At 39.6% G+C, this 23,091-nt stretch overlaps 1 protein-coding gene across 1 annotated transcript in view; it reads left to right on the plus strand.

Moving 5' to 3' along the window:
- Positions 1-8,219: 8,219 nt before the first annotated feature.
- DOCK8 (dedicator of cytokinesis 8) overlaps positions 8,220-23,091 on the plus strand; it is an 87,944-nt gene continuing 73,072 nt past the window's right edge. Inside the window, exon 1 of the mRNA XM_071579872.1 lies at positions 8,220-8,441. Coding sequence (XP_071435973.1) covers positions 8,389-8,441 — 53 coding nt within the window. The 5' untranslated portion in view covers positions 8,220-8,388. The remainder of the gene's footprint in view (positions 8,442-23,091) is intronic.

Below are 23,091 nucleotides of genomic sequence, written 5' to 3' on the forward strand. Positions count from 1 at the left end.
GCAGGATTACATCCTGATGGTTCTTCAATGTCTCCAGTGAGGGAGACCCCACAACCTCTCTGGGCAACCTGTGCCAGTCCTCAGTCACCTGCACAGGAAAGAAGCTCTTCCTCATGTTCAGGTGGAACTCTGTGCATCGGTTTCTGCCCCTTGCCACTTGTCCTATTGCTTGGCACCACTGAGAAGTGCCTGGCTCTGTCCTTTTTGCACCCTTCTTTTGGATACTTGTATGCATTGATGAAGTCCCCTCTCAGATGTCTCTTCTTGAGGCGCAGCTCCCTCGTAAGTGAGGTATTCCAGTCCCTTAATCATGTTTGTAGCTCCTGGACGTGCTCCAAGAGCCGTGTGTCTTATCTTGTCCCTTAGGAGCCCAGAACTGGACACGGCACTCCAGGGGAGGCCTCACCAGGGCTGAGTAGAGGGGCAGGGTCACCTCCCTCCACCTGCTGGCAAGGCTCCTCCCAGTGCACCTCAAGATACCACTGGCATTCTTGGCCACAAGGCCTCACTGCTGGCTCATGGACAGCTTGTCTGCCAGGACCCCCCAGGTCCTTCTCTGCAGAGCTGCTGTCCAGCAGGTCAGCCCCCAAGCTTGTTTCAGACATACCAGGAGAACTTAGGGCATCCTGGTTTGATTAACAATGCTGCTACAGAGTGTATGGGCCGTCTTTTATCTGTAATCAAATAAAGATAAGCAACAAGTTGAATGTTGGTTTTCTCTGCTTTCCATCACGGACCATGAGGGCGTGCAAACACGTGTGAGACTTAGCTGTTGTTAACAGTGTTGTGTACTCCCCAGGTTTTGTGAGCCATAGATTTAACAAACAGGTAACACATCTTCCATTTCTGCATGTCAGAAGGTGTAAAGACAGCAGCATTTGGGGAGGCACAGGGAATAGATCAGCCTAATGCATGCTGACATGCATACACCCCAAAACCCAGTGAGGTTCTCTTCTTTCAAAATGAGGTCCAGTACCACCAGTTTGAGTACTGTTACGGTAAAGTATGCTAGGTTTCATCTTATTTGTATGTTTATTGGCTTGCATGGCAGTAAATATACTTAGTATTTATCCTTGATTCCGCTTTTACTTGTGTAGGTTAAAATATTTAATACTAGTAATATTTTATGACATTCTACTCTAAACAGTTGGCTTCTACTTTAGTCATTCTAATAACAAGCATGTGAAACTCTGGTTTAAAAAATTATAAAACTAATGAATTATAAAATCACTTATTTAATCCATTGATTCTGCTTGACCTTGGAGATACAACTGCATTTATTCCAATAGGAATACATATAGCTACATGATTCTCCAGATAATAAATTCAAAAGCAAATTATTAAAATCCCTATTTGTGGGAGAAATGTGATTTTTTTTTTCCTACTTTGGTTGTAGTTAAAATTTTAACTCATGTTGTACTATACTATAGAATTTTCTGCTAGCTCTATGCCAGCAGCAGCACCAGGGTGAAACTTTTTGAATTTATCAAGCCAACAGGCTTAGGTATCTTTAGTAAATAGTGGCTGACAAGAATCAGCTGTGGAGTTCCTGTTCCCTTGACTGTGGAAGACAGTACATCTCATTCATTCATGATGGGGCCTAAGTATATAGTCTGTTGATTTCTAGAGTTTTAGGTCCAACACATGGTAGGTAACGTGCATCTTTTTGCATTCTTGTTTCAGCCACTCGGGTCATCCCCTTGTATGGCACATCCAATTATAAAGGAAAAATCTGATCAGCTTCTCAAAGCTTTATCTGTTAGAACCCTGTCTGATGGCAGAGAGGGTCTGTCTTGGGACTGCACAGCTTAACATGGTTCTGTTATTCAGGGATTGATTAAGAAAAATTAGAAGATTTTCACTGCAAGAACATTATGGGGTAAAAGAGGGAAAAGTCAAAAGGGCATTGGGAATGTGCAGTTAAGAATTGAAGACCATATAAAAAAACGTGTAAGTTGTCTTTAAAAATGAGACGAGTAATACTGATATTTCAGTTACATGTCAGTGAGACATCTGTTGTTGGGAAAGAAAAAGGTGGTGAAACCAGTGTCGTGGTTCCTTAGGCAGTTCTTCTTTTCATCAGCTCACATAACACTGCTCAATTTTTTTATTTTGTTTTTTTTACAAAATTACCTAAAATAAATACTGTAGTTTCTGGGCTCCCTTTTTGTTTCTTTAAAGTTTATATTCAAATACTAGAATGTTGCTGTCCTGTCATTTCTGCTGAACTGTGCAATAAAATCTGCTTTATAAATATAAATGTTAAATCTGTATATTTTATTGTGGTGGCAGCTAACATGAGCATAGGAAACTAAAATCTGCATGGCACAATTGGAGTGTTTTATTCCAAGATATCCGAACACAAGACATACAATATCAAAAAACAGTAAACTGTTGATGGGTACCAGGTTGTTGCATTTAATTATTACCTTAGGTGGCTGCAACTGAAATAATCTAGTCTCTTCCCACATACTGAAGATCTCAGTGCAAGCAAAGCCATTTGCTTCAGACTGATTTGGATGACGGGCAAAAGCATTTAGGGCCTGAAAGGAGAATTGGAGAAGGCTGTAACATGAAAATAAGGAAGAGGATGCACTGAAGGGCGCTGCAACCTGCTGATTTGTGATACAGTAGCAAGGGGAGCATAATCACATCAAAACAGCAGGAGAGGAAAACTACTGGCACTTAAATTTATGTGGGATATGAGTCTTAAATGGCCATGTGAGAAGGAGATTCCTAAGTGGTACGATGTACAATATACATAGTTCACAGAAATGTTCCTCAATTGCAAATTCTTACAATTATCAGTTAATCTGCAAAACAATGTGGGAACAGATACAAAGTTCAGTTCTGTGATCTCAAAATACAAGCTGGTAAACAGAGGCATAACTTAAGGATGATTTGCATACTCCCTATGGTACATTTACTTCTTCCTTGTCTGTTCTCTGGGTTTAACTATTCCTATATTAAACTATTTCTATTTTCTTATCTATACGGTTTCTCCTGACAACTGGCCTTCATTTTTCTTTGAAGAATACAGATTATTCACATGTCAATTAAGAGAAGGAAGATCTTACTTCAGCCAGTGCACCTGCTTTCCAACACTGCTGCTTTTTATGACTTATGTGCTCAATATGCTGTTATAATGTGAAATGTAATGAAACTGACAACATTAGAATAAAGGTATGGCTTAGTGTCAATATCATATCATCTAGCAAGTTGCCTCATATCAGAAGATGGTGACAGTAAGGGAAAATTTTATCACTGTTGTCTCTACTTGAGTTTTGTTCACTGTGAACAAGGAAACATTTCTATTTGAGAAACTCTGTAATATGAATCTGGTCAGTAACATTTTTATTCCTCCAGAATAATTTGCACAGACAAATGGAAAAAGAATATATGCTTTCACATAGACTGGGGGTTTTTTAGAGTTAAGTGTTTTGTAAAAAAACCAGAAAGCTTCAAAGTTATCTAAGTTCCCTTTCTTCTGTTTCACCAACACAAAAATGAAACTTAAACCTAGGAGTGACTTTTTAAATTTACTTTTTAGGGGAGGTTCAATATTTCATTGTCAATCTATTTAGAACATTAATAGAAATAATTAATAGAAATACACATTTTTCTGAGATTTAGCCTACTAAATTTCATATAAATTTTTTTATTTAAAACAGTCTTGAATAAATCACTTAGATTTTACTAGATACAGTCGAGATCTATGCCAGTGATGGCATGTCAACTTCCTTTAAGGAGATTGCATTTGCGCTGGCTACATTACACTGTTCTAGTCAGTGATGTGAGTAGGAAGTAGAAACGTTAACAGGCCTTGTGTGTTCTGGCAGGTACTACTAACTGAGATCATCACAGTTTTCCTGTTAGTGTGAACCTCCAGATATTTTTAGAGGGTAGTCAAATAACAGTTATTCATTACTGAAGTTATACACTGCTGGTGTTTTTATGCCAAAGATGCAAACTTAACATTAATAAAAAATACTGAGAAAACTCCCATGGACGTAACTCAGTTGCTGGTCAAGCATCAAAGGTACACCATCTACAAATAAGCAGTTGACTTTTAAAATTCAAGCAGGGCTTTGTTTGGAGACAATCCATGGCTATGCTGAGATAGAAAGTTGTGTTTAATGATGGGCATAGTGCTGTAATAATCTATCATGCAGTAGCATTCTTTGCAGGGATACCACTGCTGTTGAACAAGTTACTGGTAATTTTTTCTTTTAAGAAAAAAGATGTTTGGAAATCTGTACCTTAACAGAAAACAAAAAAAATATCCCCAGGTAAGTAGTAGGTAGACATGCAAACCACTGTCTGGAATCTTCCAGTGTGTCCTGGTTCAGCAGTTGGGACCAGTTTATCACCGTGTGGGTGTAACCAAAGCTCTGTATTCTGTACCCTGTGTGTAATTTCTCTTGAGCTGTTAATGGATCATTTACAGCAGCTGCCCAGGGCACACCTGACAGTTCAGTCTGCAACCTGGGTGTTAGATAACTGTGGGAGACGGGACTGTTTCCTAGTTTTCATACCAATGTGTGATAACTCCCCTCCAGGGAGGCATTAGCACTTTCACAGCCAGTCTGAGGGATCATGTTTGCTAATGGGCCATCGAAAATTCCAAAAATATCCCATGACTCACAGAGTAAATCACCCATTGTAAAACTCCTTCCCCGGAGAAGGTACTGGGCATTCCTACCTGAACCTGAGCATTTATAACCTTGGGCTTTAGGGACTTCTGGTACCACTTGTTGGATCCAGAGGAGGACCAGAACCTCAACAGGACTGCAATTGCCACTCTCGACATGACTGTGACCATCATCCTCACCAACAGGCCTTCCTTTCCTTTTACTTTGTACTCAGAGGGACCACATGGGGCTCAGCACAAGCGCGAACAAACACTGTGCTGTTTGTGCCCCAGAGTGCTGAGTTATACATCTGGGTTTTGTGGGTTAAAACCACTTTTTCTCTGTGTCATTGTATTTATTGTAATCTTTTTATTAAATTGTAACTCAGACCTGTAATCTGAGTTAGGTTCATTTCTCCTGATGGTTTACCTTTAAACCAGCATACAGTGTTTCCTTAACCCCAGCCTTCAAACTCCTTCAGAGCAGTAGCCCAAGCACTTGTACCCAACCTGTGCCGTTGTTATTACCAGTCAGCTGCTCTTTGTGGCTGGACCTCCAGCTCTACGGACAGCCCAGGTACAGCAAACAACCTGCTGCACCACCACCATCACCTCCAGGTCAGGCAGCAGGAGGAAAACCAAAGCATGGTGAAAGCCATTGAAACCCAAGAGGAACTACAGAGAAGAATGGCTTTATGACTGATTCTAAGGCTGAAGTGATGCAGCAATGTTTAGGACCCCATTTGGGATGCATGTGTGTGTGACAAAAGAATGGGGATGAGGAAATGAGGAAGGTAAGCACGGTTCCCACTGTATCATATACAAAACCTACGAACAGCTGCTGATACCCAAGCAAGCTAGGTTTGCAAAACCATGGCCTGTTCTGAATTGCACTATTTTGTTTACTTTTATTTTTTGCTGCCTTCACTGAAACCAGGTTTGATGTAATTTTTTTAATGTCCTAACTGGAAAAATCTTGTTCTATTTCTTGTTCTAAACAAATGTTTAAACTTCATTACCTTATATTTAGTAGGTTGGTTTGTTGCAGAAATTCAAACAATAGTGTTTGTTTAACAGTAAACTGGAGCACTAATATAGACAATAATTGATAAAATACCTTAAAAAATCATTTCAACAACTTCTCATCTGGTAGTACTCGAATAAGTTAAAACTAAGTAAACTTTCTTGATAAAATTCTATATTTTTTTTTTCTTTTTTTTTCTCCTCTAAAAGAAGCAATGTAATTGCTGACATAGTAGATGAAAAGGAGTATTTGATGAGTTTTGCTGTTCGTAGATTGAAGTAGGCATCTGACAATTCAGTTCATCCAAAAAGATGAAAATGTAAAATTAGATAATTTAAGTGGTTTTGTTCTGTATCTATTGAATATATGTGTTGGGTTTGGCTGGGTTTTTAATTAGTTTGTGTTTTTTTGTAGAAATAATTTTCTTCATAGTAGCTGGTATGGGGCTTTGTACTGGATTTGTGCTGGAAGAAGTGTCAGTAAGACAGCCGTGTGTTGTTATTGCCGACCAGCACTTGCATAATGCCAAGGACTGTTCTACTTCTCACCCTACCCCACCTGTGAGAAGGCTGGGGATGTACAAGGGGTTGGGAGAGGACACTGCCAGCATAACTGACCCCAAATGACGACAGGGACATCACAGACCATATGGCATCATGCTCCGCATACAAAGCTGGGGAAAGAAGAAGGAAGGGGGTGATTTTCAGAATGATGGCATTTGTCTTTCCAAGTCACCATGACCTGGGATGAAACTCAGCTCTCCTGGAGATAGTTGAACAATAAAAAAATAGCTAGTTTATGCCACAGCCAGTATCTATGACATTCAAAAGTTTTCTTGTCACCAATACACATACCAAATCACAGCTATATATCAGTGATTTATAACTAAGTAATATTAAAGTGGAGGTAAGTGGCCTTAGCTTTATCTTGGTGACGTAAAGAAAGAACAGGTGTGGTAGGTAAGTTCCATGAAATCAGGTGTCCAATTTATTCTTCCCAAAGCAAATATTTGCTAGTTAAGAACATTTTATTAATAGTAGATTTTAGTATTTTCTTTCTGAAGTCTCTCTGAGTATTTCAGGTCTTGTTCTGCTGTGGATCCTTGTGGGGTTTTTTTCCCCCAAAAAGATAGCCATATTTATTTTCAACTCTTTTTATTTACTACTGGTTTCTTTTTTTGTTAAATCTTTCACTCTTCAGCCTCTCTACATTTCCCTAAGGAACCTTGGCCAGTGCTCTTCCAAGACTTTAGAGGTTAACATTGATATCTGAGGCTACGTATACTTACCAGTACTCTGGAGAATGGTGAATCCTACCAAGTAAAAGGTAGTAGCACGATTTTAGGCTTTCATTTTTTGACAAGCTTCCATTCCTTGACTCATATCCTGCTGTTTTCCTTTAGATATACCTTACTGGAAAAGGAGATATAAGCTATGACTGCCTTCCAATGGGCTGCCCTAATGTTGTTGCCACCAAAGCCCAGATGTAATAAAAACAGGACAAGGTAAAACCAAATTGCCTCTACTGCCTCAAAACTCATCTACAGAAACCATGTTTGCCTTCTGTTTCCCCTTTCAAATGAAGTCTGAGTTCTATTTATCTGCAGAAGCAGTGAAATTTGCACCAAGGCAGAAATAAAAATACCGGGTAAGAAACATCACTTGGTACAAAACTACAAGATACTTAATAAAAATGGCCTTTTAAAAAGTTGAGTGCTAACTGCCGGTGAAGAGAGCAGCAGTGATGCCAGCTTTTAGCCAAGCTGAGCTGGTACCTGGTGTGTTTGTACCTGTGCGTTTTCTTACTCAATTTATGTGTAAGAGAAACATATGCCTCAGGCACACCTGTGTATTGGCAAAATATCGTCCAGGTAAAGAGCTGACCCTAGCTGCCCGAACAGCTCCACTCCTGCGTCAGCGGGGCAAAGGAGGTACCCTGGCCATCTCTCCTGCCTGAAGAGCCGAAGGCGCGGTCGTGCCCTGCTCCGAGCAATCCTATTCAGGCTTGCCCTTCCCGATCCTGCCTGGCCCTGCCCGACGGCCACGCCTGCTCCACCTGGCAAGACGGGATGGATCGGCGGCGCCCGGGGCCGATGTAGAGCGCAGCGGTTCTGCTGCTTCCCCGCCCGCCCCTGCAGGGCAGCGCTCCACCCCAGGCAGGTGTGTGTGTATGTGTGTGGCCTGTGCTGGGGCGGACGCGGAGGTGTCTGACACCTGCAGTGCAGTTTCTGAAATAAAAAGAGGGAGAAAGAAAAGAGGAGGCGCAAGCATTCGCGCAGCTGTGCGCGTCCAGAGGTACACGGTGCCTTCCCTTCCTGACCGTGCCTAAGCAGTTGCCTTGTTTCTGCTTCCCTCCAAAATGCCCTCGGCCGGTTCAAAGTTCGCCAGTTGTTAAAGAGGGAAGGGAAGTTCCTGCTCCGTCTCAGTGCCCGGGGGCAGGCGGTGGGCACCGCCGAAGAGGCGCGGGGTGCCGGGGATGCCGGCTGGGCGCTGTCGGAGGAGGGGCAGAGACGGCGGGGTGAGCAGCCAGCTGTGCAGTGGGGCAGATCCCTCCCACCGGCCGATTTCGGTGAGGAAGGTGAAATGCGGAAGTTGACACCCAGAATAGTCAGCAGATCGTCGGGTTTTTAGCCCGGAGCATGCACTTAAGAAAAATAAATAAATAAAGCCGCCCTTCAGCCGTACAGCCGGCCTCGGTCCTCATCGGCAGCCGACACCTGCGGCTGCTCGCCTGCATGGCGACCTTGCCCGCCGCAGACAGGAGGGCGTTCGCCCTGAAAATCAACAGGTAAGTGGCTTTCCTCGTACCCGGCAACTATCCTTCGCCAGTCTTACCCCGGCCAAGACAGGCGATCGGCCGGCAGGAGCAGGGGCGGGCCGCTCCTCTTCTAGAGACCCTCGGGCAGGGAGCCGCCTGCCGGCTATAGATAGCCGGGCTGGACACCCGTTGGGCGGGCACCGCGCCCCCGCCGCGCTGCTGCTGCGGGATCCCCGGGGTGCGCTTGTGCAGCAAGGTTGGCTCTGATGAAGGATACTCAATACGAAGCCGGCTGTGGGTCCGTGTCCTCTGGCAGGGAGGTGACTTCCAGTCTCACCCCACAAGTTCGTTCCCCATCTGTCCGGAGAAGCCCGACTTCGCTGGCGGGGCTGCTCGCTTTCGACGAAGCAGAGGGTTGGAGTTCCCCCTCCGCAAGAAGTGGCAAAATGGCCTGGTCTCTAAATTAGCATTTCTGGGAAATGAGTTTATGTAGGGCATCAATACTGCAATGACATACATCCTTGGGATTTTTTTCTTCTTTTCATCCTTTCATCTATGAAAAGAAAAAATCCTCAGGTGACTGAAAATACATCTACTTCCCCCCTTCTCTCCCCAAACCAAATAAATTAGAGCTCAGCTGTTGGAACATCATACTCTTGAGACTAAACTTGCTGTCAGAGAGACTTCGGTGTCTTTTCCCAGGGAAGTGCTGACTGTTGGTCTGTACTCTGTGGTGGCAGTAAGAAACCAAGACAATTATTTTATCATGTTGTTAGGTTAAAGAAAAAAACAGGTTTTGTTTTCAAGAGTATCATCTTGAGACAAAAACTATGTTTCTAGGGTGTTGATGTAAGTACCAGGTATCTGAGTTTGCTGACACATAAAAGAACAAATAGCATAATGATAATATAAACTGAGGATAAGTTTCTGTGCCAGAGAGAAAAGTATGCGGAGAAACTCCACCTCCTCAGCAATTTGTCGGAAGACATGAGGTTTGCAGTCAGAGAGGATAAAATTAGCTCCTCTGTGGTGTGCCTTTCCCATGGCAGAATATGCATTAGTGTACCTTTCTGTATCCTGTGGGAATTATTTTTCAGTTTATGGGGGAGTGAAACATCATATTTTGAAGCTATCTGATGAGCAGTTCACTGCAGTATCCTGACACAATTCGTGATCATTTGGATCTTGCTTGAACAGAGAGCATAACTAGCTGATATTTAAAGGGTTTGAGTTATTTACTTTCTTCCTATTTTTAGGGTCCGCTTTCTGGCAGCTTTCCTCAGCTTTGGTGATGGTCACTGTTAATCTGTATGACTAAAGCCTTTAAAAGTAGTGTAGTCATAACAATTAATTCATCTTCATTTCACAAAGGCTCACAGAAGTTTTCCTAGTAAAAACTGTTGTGAAATTAAATAACTGTTATAATTTTTTTAAATTTCTTTTTCTTTTCAATCAATTGTGAAATACTCAGTATTTTTCATGACAGGTTAAATGTTGAAATATGTTATCAGTGTGTTCTGAATATGATTCCAATTTAACAATCTGCATGTTTATTTTGCAAGTATGAATATTCTCTTTTACACAGTATAGTGGAAATTAAATATATTTGCTAGCAGAACATCAAGTTTCCCTTTCCTCAAAAGGAGCAGGACATTTTTACATGACTCCAGTGCAGTTTGGTTTGCTGACAGTAGAGTGATAGATCTTTGCAACAAGCCTTTTTAATGTGGTGTTTTGGAATTTTTTAAAGTACTTTTCAGAATCAGGGGACTACTAGGTTGGTGTGCTAGCTTTCTTCCCTTTATGCAAAAGACTAATTTACAGCTACAAAATTTTGGTCCTTTCTCATCAGAGTCCCTGACTTCACTTCTTCAAAATGCAACTCCTAGTGAAACTTGGAAGTTACTGGCAAGGCATCACTTACAGGAGTTAGTATATTGCTGATCTAATTACTCTGCATTCACTACAAATTTGCATGAAAACTCTCCCGATTTTTTCCTCACTTTTTCTCTTGCCAGTGATTTAAATAAGCTGTATACTGTTTTATGAAGACTATTTTTATGGTTCCTCAGTACAACATCAGTCTGCTAGTCACTTAAGGTGTACCCTTTATGTTGGTGAGCCAAGATGCATATCTGACCACCTATGAACTATGCATAACACTGTTCTGTAAAAAATTAGCAATTATGTTATCCAAAATGTATTAATGTCCCATCATGTGTTAAATTTAGTGTGAGTTATCGATCATGAGCACTAGAATTTCTGATACTTCAGGAACAGCTGCTACATGACAAGCAACACATTTGTTTAAAGCTAGGTCAGACTTCTTAAAAATAAGTCTTCAAATGCCTTCAAACTTATCTATGCAACCTGCCCACATAACCATGTCTTGCTATCACCCATTCTTCCTTCCACCCATATGATGTCTATTGCCCCAACCTGTTGCTTCCTGCCTTTTTAATCCTGCAAGGACTTGTACATGTGTTTTAATGCAGGTATGTGAGTAGTTCCTTCTGTTTTAATAGGATAGCTTTGATGAATAATATTGTTCATCTCATATGTAAAAGTGAAGGAACAAACCTTTAGTGTCCCTCAAGTTAGGCAGGTGAAAGTCAGCATGGGATGTGAAAAAACCAGATCATCGTGCTGAGTTGAGTCTGAGACAGTAATTAGGTACCTGCATTGTGTAATGTAAATGTGTCTGCTTTCCAATCTCAGGAATCAAGAAAGGTGAAAAAGAATTTTGTAAATTGCTGAGAAGAAATCAAATCATCATTGCTAGAAGGCTCTAATATGTACCAGCTGAGCAGTTTGAGAAACCAGAAAAGATGAATTTTAATCAGTTTGCCTTGGCTGTGTGTTGGGGTAACACGACATTCACAGAAGAGATTCTCTATTTTTATTTTGCTTTTGCTAGTGTAATTTACTATCTTACCTTCCACATAGATCTTGCAGTAGTAGCTATTTGTTTTGACTTCAAGTGAAGAAAATTATGCTTTAGGCACCTAGCTGGGGCCCTGGTCACCAATGCTATACATTTAAGACATTTCAACATGCAAATTGCAAAACAGAAAATTATGAAGAACAGCAATACAGCTCCCTAACATACCACTTAACTTTCAGTCATGTGACTCTTGCAATTAAATACCCTCCCAACATACTCCTCTACTGCTGCTACAGATAACTATTGTCTACATTTCACAAGCATTATAAGTGTTAAAAATCCAAATTTTCAACATTTACATCCATAATTTCATTTCCTTGTCCCTGAAATTGTCCAGTTGCTAAACGAAATTTTCTTTTCCTGTTTTAGTTTTAAGATGTGACTTAAGGATGAGTTTATATGCATAGATACATATTAAAAAGAACAATGAACCCACACTACCAATATTAAAGAAAAGCCAAAGATTTCAAATTTTAAAAGGATTATGTTGAAAGTTAAACTCCTACAAAAGTCTCAAATTGTGCCATGAATTCTTTACATTCATGATGAAAATGCATTGAAATTGTTTCTACATTGAAAAGATCAGCTTAAATCTTATATTGTACCAAGTTTCAGGTCTGCAGATTCACAAGAAATTACCCAAAATTATATAAGCTGTTGCACAGGAGTAAAGTACAGTGCAAAATTTTGTTAGTAACAGAACAGACCATTTCCTATGTACTCCAATAGTAGCTTTCTGTTCAGTGAGGCCAGCATCTTCTGATTGAATTTCAATAAAACCCTTCTTATACGGATATAATAAAATGCGAATTACTTATAAACATTACTTATAAGCATTGCTCTATTGTATACAGCAAGCTATTTATTTTGTGTTTTCAAAGTTTAAGTATATTAAATAAGCTGAAGAAAGTCTTTTGTATGTGTAATAGACTTATGTAGTAAGTATAAAAATGTAGTGCATATGTGCATATATGTATGGAACGGTATTGGGTTTGTATTTGGTATAGAGACTGTTAAAGGTAACAGATAAAAGAGGAAAAAAGTAAGATGTATGTGTGTCTTATCTTAGGTATAGCAAATCTGTTAGTTTATAACAGTAACCGGGCATTTTTCTTACACTTCTTATACTTCCACAAAAATAAATGAGATTATTTTTTAAATACTTTGGAGAATTGCATGGAGTTCACAAGTTATGTCCAGCTTTTCACAAGTTATGTCCAGCTTTTCATTTATCAGTACCCTCAATTTCTTCTCTGGATAACTGCTCTCAATCCATTCTTCTGTACAGGTCTTAGGGGTTGCCCTGGCTGTGTTCAGTGCCTTGCACTTGACGTTGTTGAACTTCATGAGGTTCACATGAGCCCACTTCTTGAGTCTCTCAGGATCCCTCCCTCTGGACAGTATTGCATCCATCATGTGAATCATCAGCCACACTCAGCTTGATGTTATCTGCAAGCAAGTTGATAGTGCATTCAGTCCCACTATCTATGTCATTAATTAAAATATTAAGTAGTATTGCTTCCTATACTTACCCTTGAGGAACACCACTCATTGCTGGTTTCCATTTGGACATTGAACCATTCACTGCAGCTGAAGTCATCAAGCTAGGTCTTTCTCCAGCTAAGACTCCATCCATTAAATCCATGTCTTTCCAATTAAGAGATAAGAAATCTGTGGGGGACAATACAGAAATTCAGGTAGGTAATATCAGTTGTTCTTCCCATGGCACTTCATTGTAGAAGGTCACTAGATGAGTCCAGCATAATTTGCTGTAGGTGAAGCCATGTTGGCTGTCCTTAATCACCTATCTGTATTCCATATGCTTCAACATAGCTTCCAGAAGAATCTGTTCCATGATCTTCTCAAGTACTGAGTTAAAGCTGGTTCACACCGTTCCTGCGCACTGGTTTTGTTTGAGAATATTTTATTTTGGCTGTAGGAAATACTGGAGTTTATGGAACTATCACTATACTTTTTTCACCTTTCATTAACTTTTGTATTCATTTTTTTTCAGTTTTTAGCTGAGTTCAGTATGTGTTTCTTTCCAATTGTCAGAGCATGTATCTCCCCTTTCTGATTTACAGGGATAGATTACTGCTCGTTTCTTTCACCAAATCATACAATAGTTGAGGTTGGAAGAGATCTTTGGAGGTTATCTTCTCCAGCTCTCTGCTCAAGCAGGGCCACTTAGAGATGCCTATGACCATATCCAGTTGGCTTTTGAAGACTTCTAAGGGGCAGACTCCACAATTTCTTTGGGCAACTCATGCTCAGTCACCTTCATGGGGAAAAAAAATGTTTCAGGTAGAACTTCCCACATTTCAGGTTGTACCCATTGCCTCTAGTGCTGTTACTGAGCACTGAAAAGAGCCTGGCTCTGTCTTCTTTACTCTGCCCCCTCAGGTATTTGTATGCATTGATAAGATCCCCCTTGAGTCTTCCCTTCTCCAGGTTGAACAGTACAAGCTCTCTCAGCCATTCCCCACTGGAGAGATGCTGTGGTCCCCTCATCAGTTTGGTCACTCTTGTCCAGTCTCTGTCCAGTATGTCCATGTCTCTCTTGCACTGAGGAGCCCAGACTTGGGCACAGAACCTTGGCATGTCTCACCAGCACTGAGCATCAAGGATCATCTCCTTGAACCTGCTGTCAGTGCTCTGCCTAGTGCACCCCTTGATAACATCTGGCTTCTCTGCCACTAGGGCACATTGCTGGCTCATGATCAGCTTGGTTGAAGTCTCCTAGGAGAGCCTCATGGTCCTCTAAGACCTTTGGGTCCTTCCCTGAAAAGCTGCTTTCCAGCTGGATGCCCCCTATCATGTGTTGGTGCATGGAGATGGTCCAGGTGCAGGGTTTTGCAGTTGTTGGACTTCACAAAGTTTCCATCAGTCCATTTCTCCAGCCCACTGAGGTCCCTCTGAATGGCAGCACGACTCTCTGGTGCATCAACCTTTCCTCCTACATCTGTGTCATCAGCAAACTTGCTGAGAGGACACTGCCCCATCCATCCAAATCATTAACAAAGATTTTAAATGGAATTGGACCCAGTGTTAAACCCTGAGGTTTATTTCTAGTTAATGGCCTCCTACTAGACTTCATTCCACTGATCACCACCAGCTCTTCAGGAAGTTTTCAGTCCAACTCATTGTCTGTTCATCCAGCTCATACTTCACCAGCTTCAAACATGGTTCCTCTGGATAGATGAAAAACCCGATCTCATTCATCCCAGAAGAAGTAATTCCTGTCTTCCTGACTTACTCCAAGCTGTTTTCTCCTAGCTCGTTATGGCATCATTGTCTTGGTATCTTCTGGCTTTGTATTCTGCATAAGGAATAGGTTGTACATGGCTCTAAAGCAGGTGCAGAGAAGAGAGAGAAGACAGGGAGCTCTGCTCATTTAAATGCTACTCAGAGAGGCCAGTCCCCACTGCAGCCCCTGCATGTAGATGCTTTACCTTCCATCCCACCACAGTTTGAAATCAAGGCAATTTGAGCAGAAAAGATGCAGAGGACTTGATACCATGGTTTCATGCCTGCTGTATCAGTTGCAAATGTTCACTAAATAAGCCATTGAAAGTCTCAGATGGCTCTTACTTACCTGTCTCTTGTCTTTTGGGACATTTTTAATTGTGCTCGCCCACTCCAAGGAAGAGATGTAAACTGCAGGAATAACAACCTTCTAAATCTATGACCCAGTCAAGAATATTAAAGAACACTAGGGGTAGATCCAGTCTACTGTAAATAGCTCTAATATTAATAGAGGGAACTTCCTAATTCCTGTGAGGTTATCTTTTTGTCAGCCCTAAAGATAATTTGTGTGACTTTCCTAGGGTGTTTGTAGTGAGCAGACAAATTAGATCAAATCTGTGTCAGTGCAGCACTTGTAAATGTGTTTTGTAACGCCACTTGAGCAAATTACAAACTTATGCAGTATACTTTGGCTGGTCACAATGTATAATTGAAACCAGAATCAGCTGATTTGTATCTCACATTATGGCATTGGTAATTACTTCATTTAAGATCAGCTGTATCAAAAACTGTCTGCATCCTCACAGCCTATTGAATGGTACCTGGGAGAAAGCTGTGCTTTAGACCATATGAGCTACAATTTGCCTGGAGGCCATAGGAGGGACAACTACATGAAAGGAGGAACACAAGAGCAGTATTTGTTACAGACTAGACTTGTATTGCAGTCTGTCATGTTTTATACAAGCATAAAAATAATGAAAAACAATGTGCAAAGTCATGTTAGTATGTGCAAGACTGTGTTTATGTCTTTAAAATGTTTCTATTTCTGACAGGGAACTCTGTGAACATTGCTTCCTCCATTAGCAGAGGTGGACTGTAAATCAGTTACAGGAGTAAGCTGAGAAACAAAATAATATCGTTTATCAAGATTATACTATAGGGCATGAATTCATAGTGGTGTTAGAGATCCCAGTAACTATCTCCTCATTTTTCAAGGATATCCAAGATCATTTCAAGCTTATCCAAGATGTTCTTGCTACATTTGTCATCCTAGTGCCCATCATGAAGACTAAATGCACAGATCTTTCTTTTTGCACACTCAGCAAAAGACTGCAGCATTTCCTGCCTGAAATACAACTAACTTTTAGGAAGTAGAAAAGAAACAGCAAGGAAATGCCCTCTTAATTAATTTTCAGGGTATACTATTGCCTTTGGTTATTCACAGTGAACTTACTTCTGGCTCGTATTGCTTACCCCAAGTTTTATGATTACACTTTCTGGAATGGTCTGCCTGCCATATAATCATGGGGCTGATGACAAAAATAGGCCCACCCAGCCACATCTGTGTGGAAAATTACAAATGCAGGAAAGATAGGCTCCATAATGCAAGTGTACACTTTATCAGCTGATAGGCAGTTGTAGAAACAAAGTCTGTAGAGAACAGTTGGTCATGCAAGCAGAATACTCTTGTTACAGTTGAGATAGATGTTATTGACACCTAGGAAGCTATCTGACTGCACATTGCATACTTAGTATTTAAAATACAACCATCTATTTTCTGTTACAGTTGTTGAAAACTGATACTGTCCTTATATATGGGTGCAGTCACTGGATTCAGACAAAATAATACCCGATACATTATTAGAATATTGAGATACTTGCCTTTTCTCTGGAAGATGGCTGTTGATCAGGAAATACACTTTATAAGACACTATGTTCCTTCTAGACTTCAGACATCTCTGTGCATGGTGAAGGCTGGGCCACAGTTTGTGATGAGGTTTTTTCTTTATTTTTTTAGTACTGGGAATCCTAAACTCAAGGAAAGTGTAGATGGAAATGAGAAACATTTTTATGTCCACCAGGTTCTGTATATGGACACTTTTTATTCATTGTTTCAAACAGTTTTCACTTTCAACTGTGAAGTGAAAACTAGGAAGAAAGAAATATTTAATGTTTTATTTTAAACCTTCTATCATTTTCAGGTTCTATAATGATTAAAAATTACAGTTCATGAGCATAGGTCAGTATAGTTGTCTTTTTTTTTCTATTGTGACTTGATTTTTCTTTTAAATTTGATTTGAGAAAACATACACTGGACTAAACAGTGATCAGTAGAAGGAGATAAAAATGAAAGTATCTGATAACATAATTACAGTACATACTTGCCCTCATGAATGCAGTTGCAGAAAAATAGGTCTAGGCCTAGATCAGCATTTGGACTGAGTGCATACAAAAAGTCAACAATACTTTTCCTCATTACTTTTGTGAAATCATACTTGCATATGACGAATCACAGTTTTCTGAGATTCAGTAGTGATGACCTGGAGACTTCTTATAAGAGATCTCCACACCTGGACTGGATATTAGTATTTTTCCATGAAGTCATGCAAATTGGATTAAGTGAGAGCATATATTATTTCAACTGTCACATGATCTGAGCTTTACAATCAGTGTAGTATCAAAACCTCATGTTTAGAACATTGAGTAAAATGTAGCTTTTCTTTAAGCTTGAAATTTTCCAGATAAATTGTTAAGTGAAGTTCAGCCTGTAACTTATTGTATGAAATGTTTTATGTCATTCAAATATTTTTCTGAGGGTGTAAAATGAAATTTCTGTGAAATTTGTCCATATAGTGATAACCAGCAGATACAAAAATGCATTATTTTTAACAACATAGTTGCTAACATGTGTCAGATTCTGTGGACATTCTTATTTTTAGAAGTATGAGCGAAAGATCCAGCTTTCAAGTGTGTCTTAATAACTGCTCTGGCTCTCACTGAAGTTGATTCAAAATTCCCTGTTCTAGAAATAACAGTACCTCTTCATGTACTTAAAATTGAGCCAATTTTTTGTCAGGTATACTGCCCTCACAAATGATTCTACTTTTTCTGGTTAAACTTCCAGCTCTGAAGAAAAAAATTATTATTCTAAGAAGTTACAGGGAACAAAACCTTTATGGTTTTCCCTTCACAGAAAGATCACATTGAAGCTCCACAAATATGTGTTCTTAGGAAATGAGGGGCCAAAATATTAATACAATTTTTTTTCCGGTTGTGTGTCATTTGCATTGTCTTCTCCTATGGCTTTTCAAGTACTCAGTATTAAAGACCCATTTGTGAATGTATTGTGAATTTCTTTGAAGTTGACAGCCATGAAAGTGACAAAATAAACCTTTTTTGGTTGATAAAAATACCAACCTTGACTTTGATAAAAAAAAAATACAAAACAACCCTATAGGAACAAAAAGAAAGAATTTCCCTACAATAACATTTACATAGTCTTTATTTTGGTATTATTTATTGTTACCAATGTAGGACTTTTTTCCATTTATCAATAATTCTTTCTCAGTGAATACGAAAGATGAGAACTGTTAAATTTGGTACAGGTTTTACAAAATCATCAGCATTACAGTAGCATTTTCTTAGTGAAGCCTTTTGAAGCTCAGATATTACATGTGAGCTTGAAGATGAGTCCTTGCACTTATTTCATAATAACTGTGTTGTGAATTGATGGAATAGTGCAGACTAAGCAAAAATGTAAAAGAGAAAAATTATTATTTTTCTATGACTTTCAAAACACAGTAGAAAAGGAGGATAGCACATACAATCACCAAGAGATTTGAAATTGTTGTTGTAGAGAATCTAATCTTTTCGAAGACTTTTAGACAGTTCAGTGAGACACAAGGGGGAAAAAAGAGTAAAGCTAGGTCCTGACTACAAAGTTTTGCAATGGAATATAAATCTGTAGAGTCTTCCAGAAACTTTAGGAGCACATTTGTTAGAAAGCTTTTCTTCAGACATCTCAGTTGAAAGAAAGTAATGAGGCACTAGTGTGAGCTTTAGTACTTCAAGCAGGGAGAGCTCTGAGCCAACCACAGCAAGTTATCAATAGATGTATTGAGGTTAATCCCTTAAGTATGAAGGATTTGTGTACATATTGTTGGATGCTGATAGATTTTAAGGTAATGGGAACAACAAAAGAATTCTGATACTTTCACACATGTTTATCTTCTGTTAACATGGTTAATTAGCAGCTTATGAGATATTAATTAGAAACTTTGTATTGCATATATAAACTATCACAATCAGCTTAAGTGTACCATAGGATGACAGATAAGATTGATTTATACTCTCTGCTTTCCAGGAGGTATCACTAAACTGTCATAGGAAACATTACACATTAACCACTTTCATTGAAAGACTCAGCCAGTCAACGATGCATTTGCAGTATCTTCTCAAATGTTATATCATAGCTTTTTCATATTTTCCATATGAATAAAAATGCATAAAAACATTGTTCATCAGGACCGAATCATAAATCTTCAGTTTCTTTGCATGGCCAGGATTAGAAAATTATTTTTATGTGTGTTTATGTCTCTTTCTGAGGGAGAAACGGCAAAACTGAAAGGCAAAGAAAAACAGTCACTGAATAAATGTTGTACATGACCTGGGACAAAAATAAAAATTGACCTCTTGCCCATTTTACTTCTTAAAAAGCTGACAGCATGATGAAGTCAACGATTTCCTCTTTTAGATATTTTTCTTTGTTCTTGCACCATCTTGTAGGAAGATTGTTGTTAAATTTCAACCATCTCGAATGGGATCTTTATTGGTTTAGCCGATAGGGAGTACTATTTGGTAGACCCCAAAGTAGGTGTGTGCCAGAGGCTGTACAGCCTGCCCGAGTCATCAAGGAAACAGCAGTGAGTTCAGATCAACCACTGCCGTAAACAGTGAGTAACAAAGGAGAGCTCTGGTGCCTTAAGGACTAATTAGAAACTTAGAAGTAAAACAGGCAGTTCCACAGGCAGTAAGAAAAGGACTTCTAAGCAAGATTCCCATATTTGCTAGTTAAAGATCTGGATCATTGCCCAAAACTTTGTGTGTGTTTGCATGTGGCAGTGAAGAAGAGCGGTAGGTAATTGTTAAATTTTTCTCTTCCAGAGCTTTTTACTTGCTTGTTTTCAGTTGTAACTAGAGAAGTTTCATCTTAAGCTCAGAAAAAGAACAAAAGCTAGTTGTGAATGTCAGTGTCACATGAAAGGGATTGCCCCTCAGGGTAGCTAGGACTGAATATTTTACCTGTTAAGTAAAAATTTTCACTATTTTGCTTTATGATTGTGCCATCTGTGTACATTTAAATGTGAACCTTTCTCCGTCTTTGGGGATAGTTCTTGTACTATTGTTTTATTTATTTTTTCCCCATCTTTCGTTGCTGTCCAATTGTGTATGCAGCTTTTGCAGAAGACAACTCACTGTTCCTCAGTCTGCTGGAAAGGATTTAAGGTTGTTAAGCATTACTCTTCCTGCCTTCTTTCTAATAGTAAGTAGCTTTGAAGAATTTCATCCAGGCATCTGAAGCATACTTCTAAAATTAAGTTTTTTCTTATGAAGTTTGTGATTTCCAGTTAATAGGTGATCTTTAAAGCTGTTCTCTTTCTCTTTTATTTCTAAATTGCTGCTCTCTGTTTAAATTTTCATATTATATATATACTAACAAATACCCATTGTGCTTTCTTTTAACTGCATATTCAAAGAGCTATATCACTGAGCAGAATTTACAATGAAACTGCAGAACCAGCTTTATGCATTATAAGCATTTATATAATTTGAATTATAGAACCAGCAGAATTCAGCCACAGATATAACATACGTTAGAGGGAGTAAATAAATGGACGTTTTATCTTCCTTTACTCATACCTCACCTAGGTTGAATTAATATTCCAAATCTCCAAGTTCCCAATCCTTTACTGAGCTGTACTCTGAGAAACATTCCAGGATTTGACCTACAAGCTTATTTTAATGTTAAGAACCTCAGGGTGTAGTCTATTACTTTGGTTACACTGTTGTTTTAATATATTATGCAAACTGCACTTTGCATTGGAGAGTATTTGTGAAATACAGACATAAGTTTCAACTTTTTGTTAGCAGTTGCTGGAGGTTAACATCAACCTGTGGTAAAATTCAGATTAAGCAGCACCAGTTTTGGGTTTGGGTTATGTGTGGTTTGTTGGAGTTTTTTGGCTACCCTCCAGTCCTATCTGTGTGGATCAGGAAGTCTGGTGAGTTCAAGCCGTCAGAGAAGTATGGCATCAACATTCAGGTAGGGCCTATAACATCACAGACTGGAACAATGAATTCCAATTGATGTTATTTTGCTCCAGTTTAGTCAAGGACCTAAAAACTCCAGAAGATCTCTAGATTGCTAGTATGTCCCATCGTTCTCCAGGTTTACAGTATCTTTCAGTGTGCCATGACAAACTGTGAATTCAGCAGTGACCTTTGTGGAAAAATCTTCACCCAAGGTACATATTTTTATTTTGAGTTAGTGAAAAGAGACAGCTACTAATATAAGTGGTCTGTAGAGCTGTTAACACTGCTGAGTCCCATTACTGGTCTTCAAAAGGGTTGCAGTTGCCCAGATACTGTTGCTCCAGGTAGTTCAGACACCTGATCTACATCATCAGTGTGCCCTTGTCACTGCAATCACCAGCTGGCTTCTCAGAGTCACAGAATGGTTTGGGCTGAAAGGTACCTTAAATTTAGATCATCTAGATCTAACCCTCCCCTTCATGCGCAGGGATGTCACCAACTAGACCAGGTTGCTCTGAGCCCTATCCAACCTGGCCTTGAACACTCCCAGGGATGGGCATCCACAACTCTGCACAATCTGTTCTAGTGCCTCTCTACCCTCACAGCAGAGATTTCATCCTAATATCTAATCTGTATCTCTCGTCGGTCAGTTTGAAACTGTTCCCTCTTTATCCTGTAACTATTGGCCCATGTAAAAAGTTGCTCTCACTCTTTTTGACATGCTTCCTTTAGATACTGAAAAGCCATGATTAGGTTTCCCCAGAGATTTCTTCAGGCTGAACAATGCCAGCTCTCTCAGCCTGTCTCTGTAGGAGAGGTGCTCCAGCCCTCTGATCATCTTCATGGCCCTCTTTTACACCTGTTCCAACAGGTCCGTGTCTACTTTGTGCTGAGTAATCCAGAAGTTTTAGCATTCTGATTGCTGTCTTTTGAAGCCTTTTAAATTTGATTGCACCTTACTCTGGTGTTGTAAGTGTGTACATCAGCCTAAGGATTGTCTCATTGGCTTAAATTACAGAAATTACATCACTTTTTCATTGCTTGAAATACTTTGTTAGTAAATGTGCCAGTATACTCTCTTAGTGCCTCTTCTGTGCATGGCTATTTCTTCAGACAGTTAATTTCCCTTTTTGTATTTCTGCATTTGATTTTTCTTTTCTTCCTAAGTTTAGGTATTCACATTTATTTTTATCAAATCTAGAATGGACTGGAACTGGACTGAGGAAAAATTACATTAGTTCTCACAGTAAAATTTCTTTGCAATCTTCATTTGAACTATTGATGACTATGCCTTGAATATATCTTTTTAGCAGGTTTTGGAACCAGCTATAATGATTCCATCTTTGCTTATACGAGGGTTATGAGGGACAGTATCAAGAGCCTTACTGAGCCAGTTAAACTGTCACAGAAAAGCATTAGATTAGCTTTACGTGACTGTCTTAATAAATCCATCATGGCTGTTCATCATGTCCTAATAATTGCCAATAATACACCAATAAGTGCCAAACTTTTCGGACCATAGTTTACTACAGTCCACATTTCCTGGTTGCCCACCATACACATCATCAGACTATTAATAAACAGGCATGTCTATGGGGATGTACATTTTAATGGTTAGTGCAATTTCATGGTCCCCATGCTTCAAATGAGTGGAGACCACAGGGGTTTTTCTCAGATTTTTCAGTGACTCTGCATTCATCCTTAACCACTTGCCTTCTTTTCTTACTGACTTTTAGGACATGGGTAGATCATGTTGCAGCTAAGGGTGACTGTAAAGCTCTCTTCAGAATCAACAGGGCTACTGTACAGCAAAGGAGGGTAGAAGTATAGCCATGGCATAGATGGACTGCAGCCTCCATAAAAGTTAGGGCATGATATGCACTAGATTAATGTAGACCACTATTTTCCTGGCAGTACATGGACAGTGTCTAAGGTAGCTCTTTGATCAGAAAACAGGCATGTCATAGACAAAAGCCATTCTGGCATTATCAAAGAGCCATCTAGGGCCTCTGTTTCCACCTCAGTTTTTAAGGTTTCAGAACTTTCCATGCAGATCTCTGACTGTTACACCCACCTTCTCTCCATGTCAGTGTGCCTAAATTGTGCTTTAGGTTTAACGTCTTTTAGCAGCTGTCTTTCAGTTGCATAATCCTAGCAGATCTAGTCAGTAGTTCCTGA

The sequence above is a fragment of the Pithys albifrons genome, chromosome Z, assembly GCF_047495875.1.
Source record: "Pithys albifrons albifrons isolate INPA30051 chromosome Z, PitAlb_v1, whole genome shotgun sequence".
Lineage (NCBI taxonomy): Eukaryota > Metazoa > Chordata > Aves > Passeriformes > Thamnophilidae > Pithys > Pithys albifrons.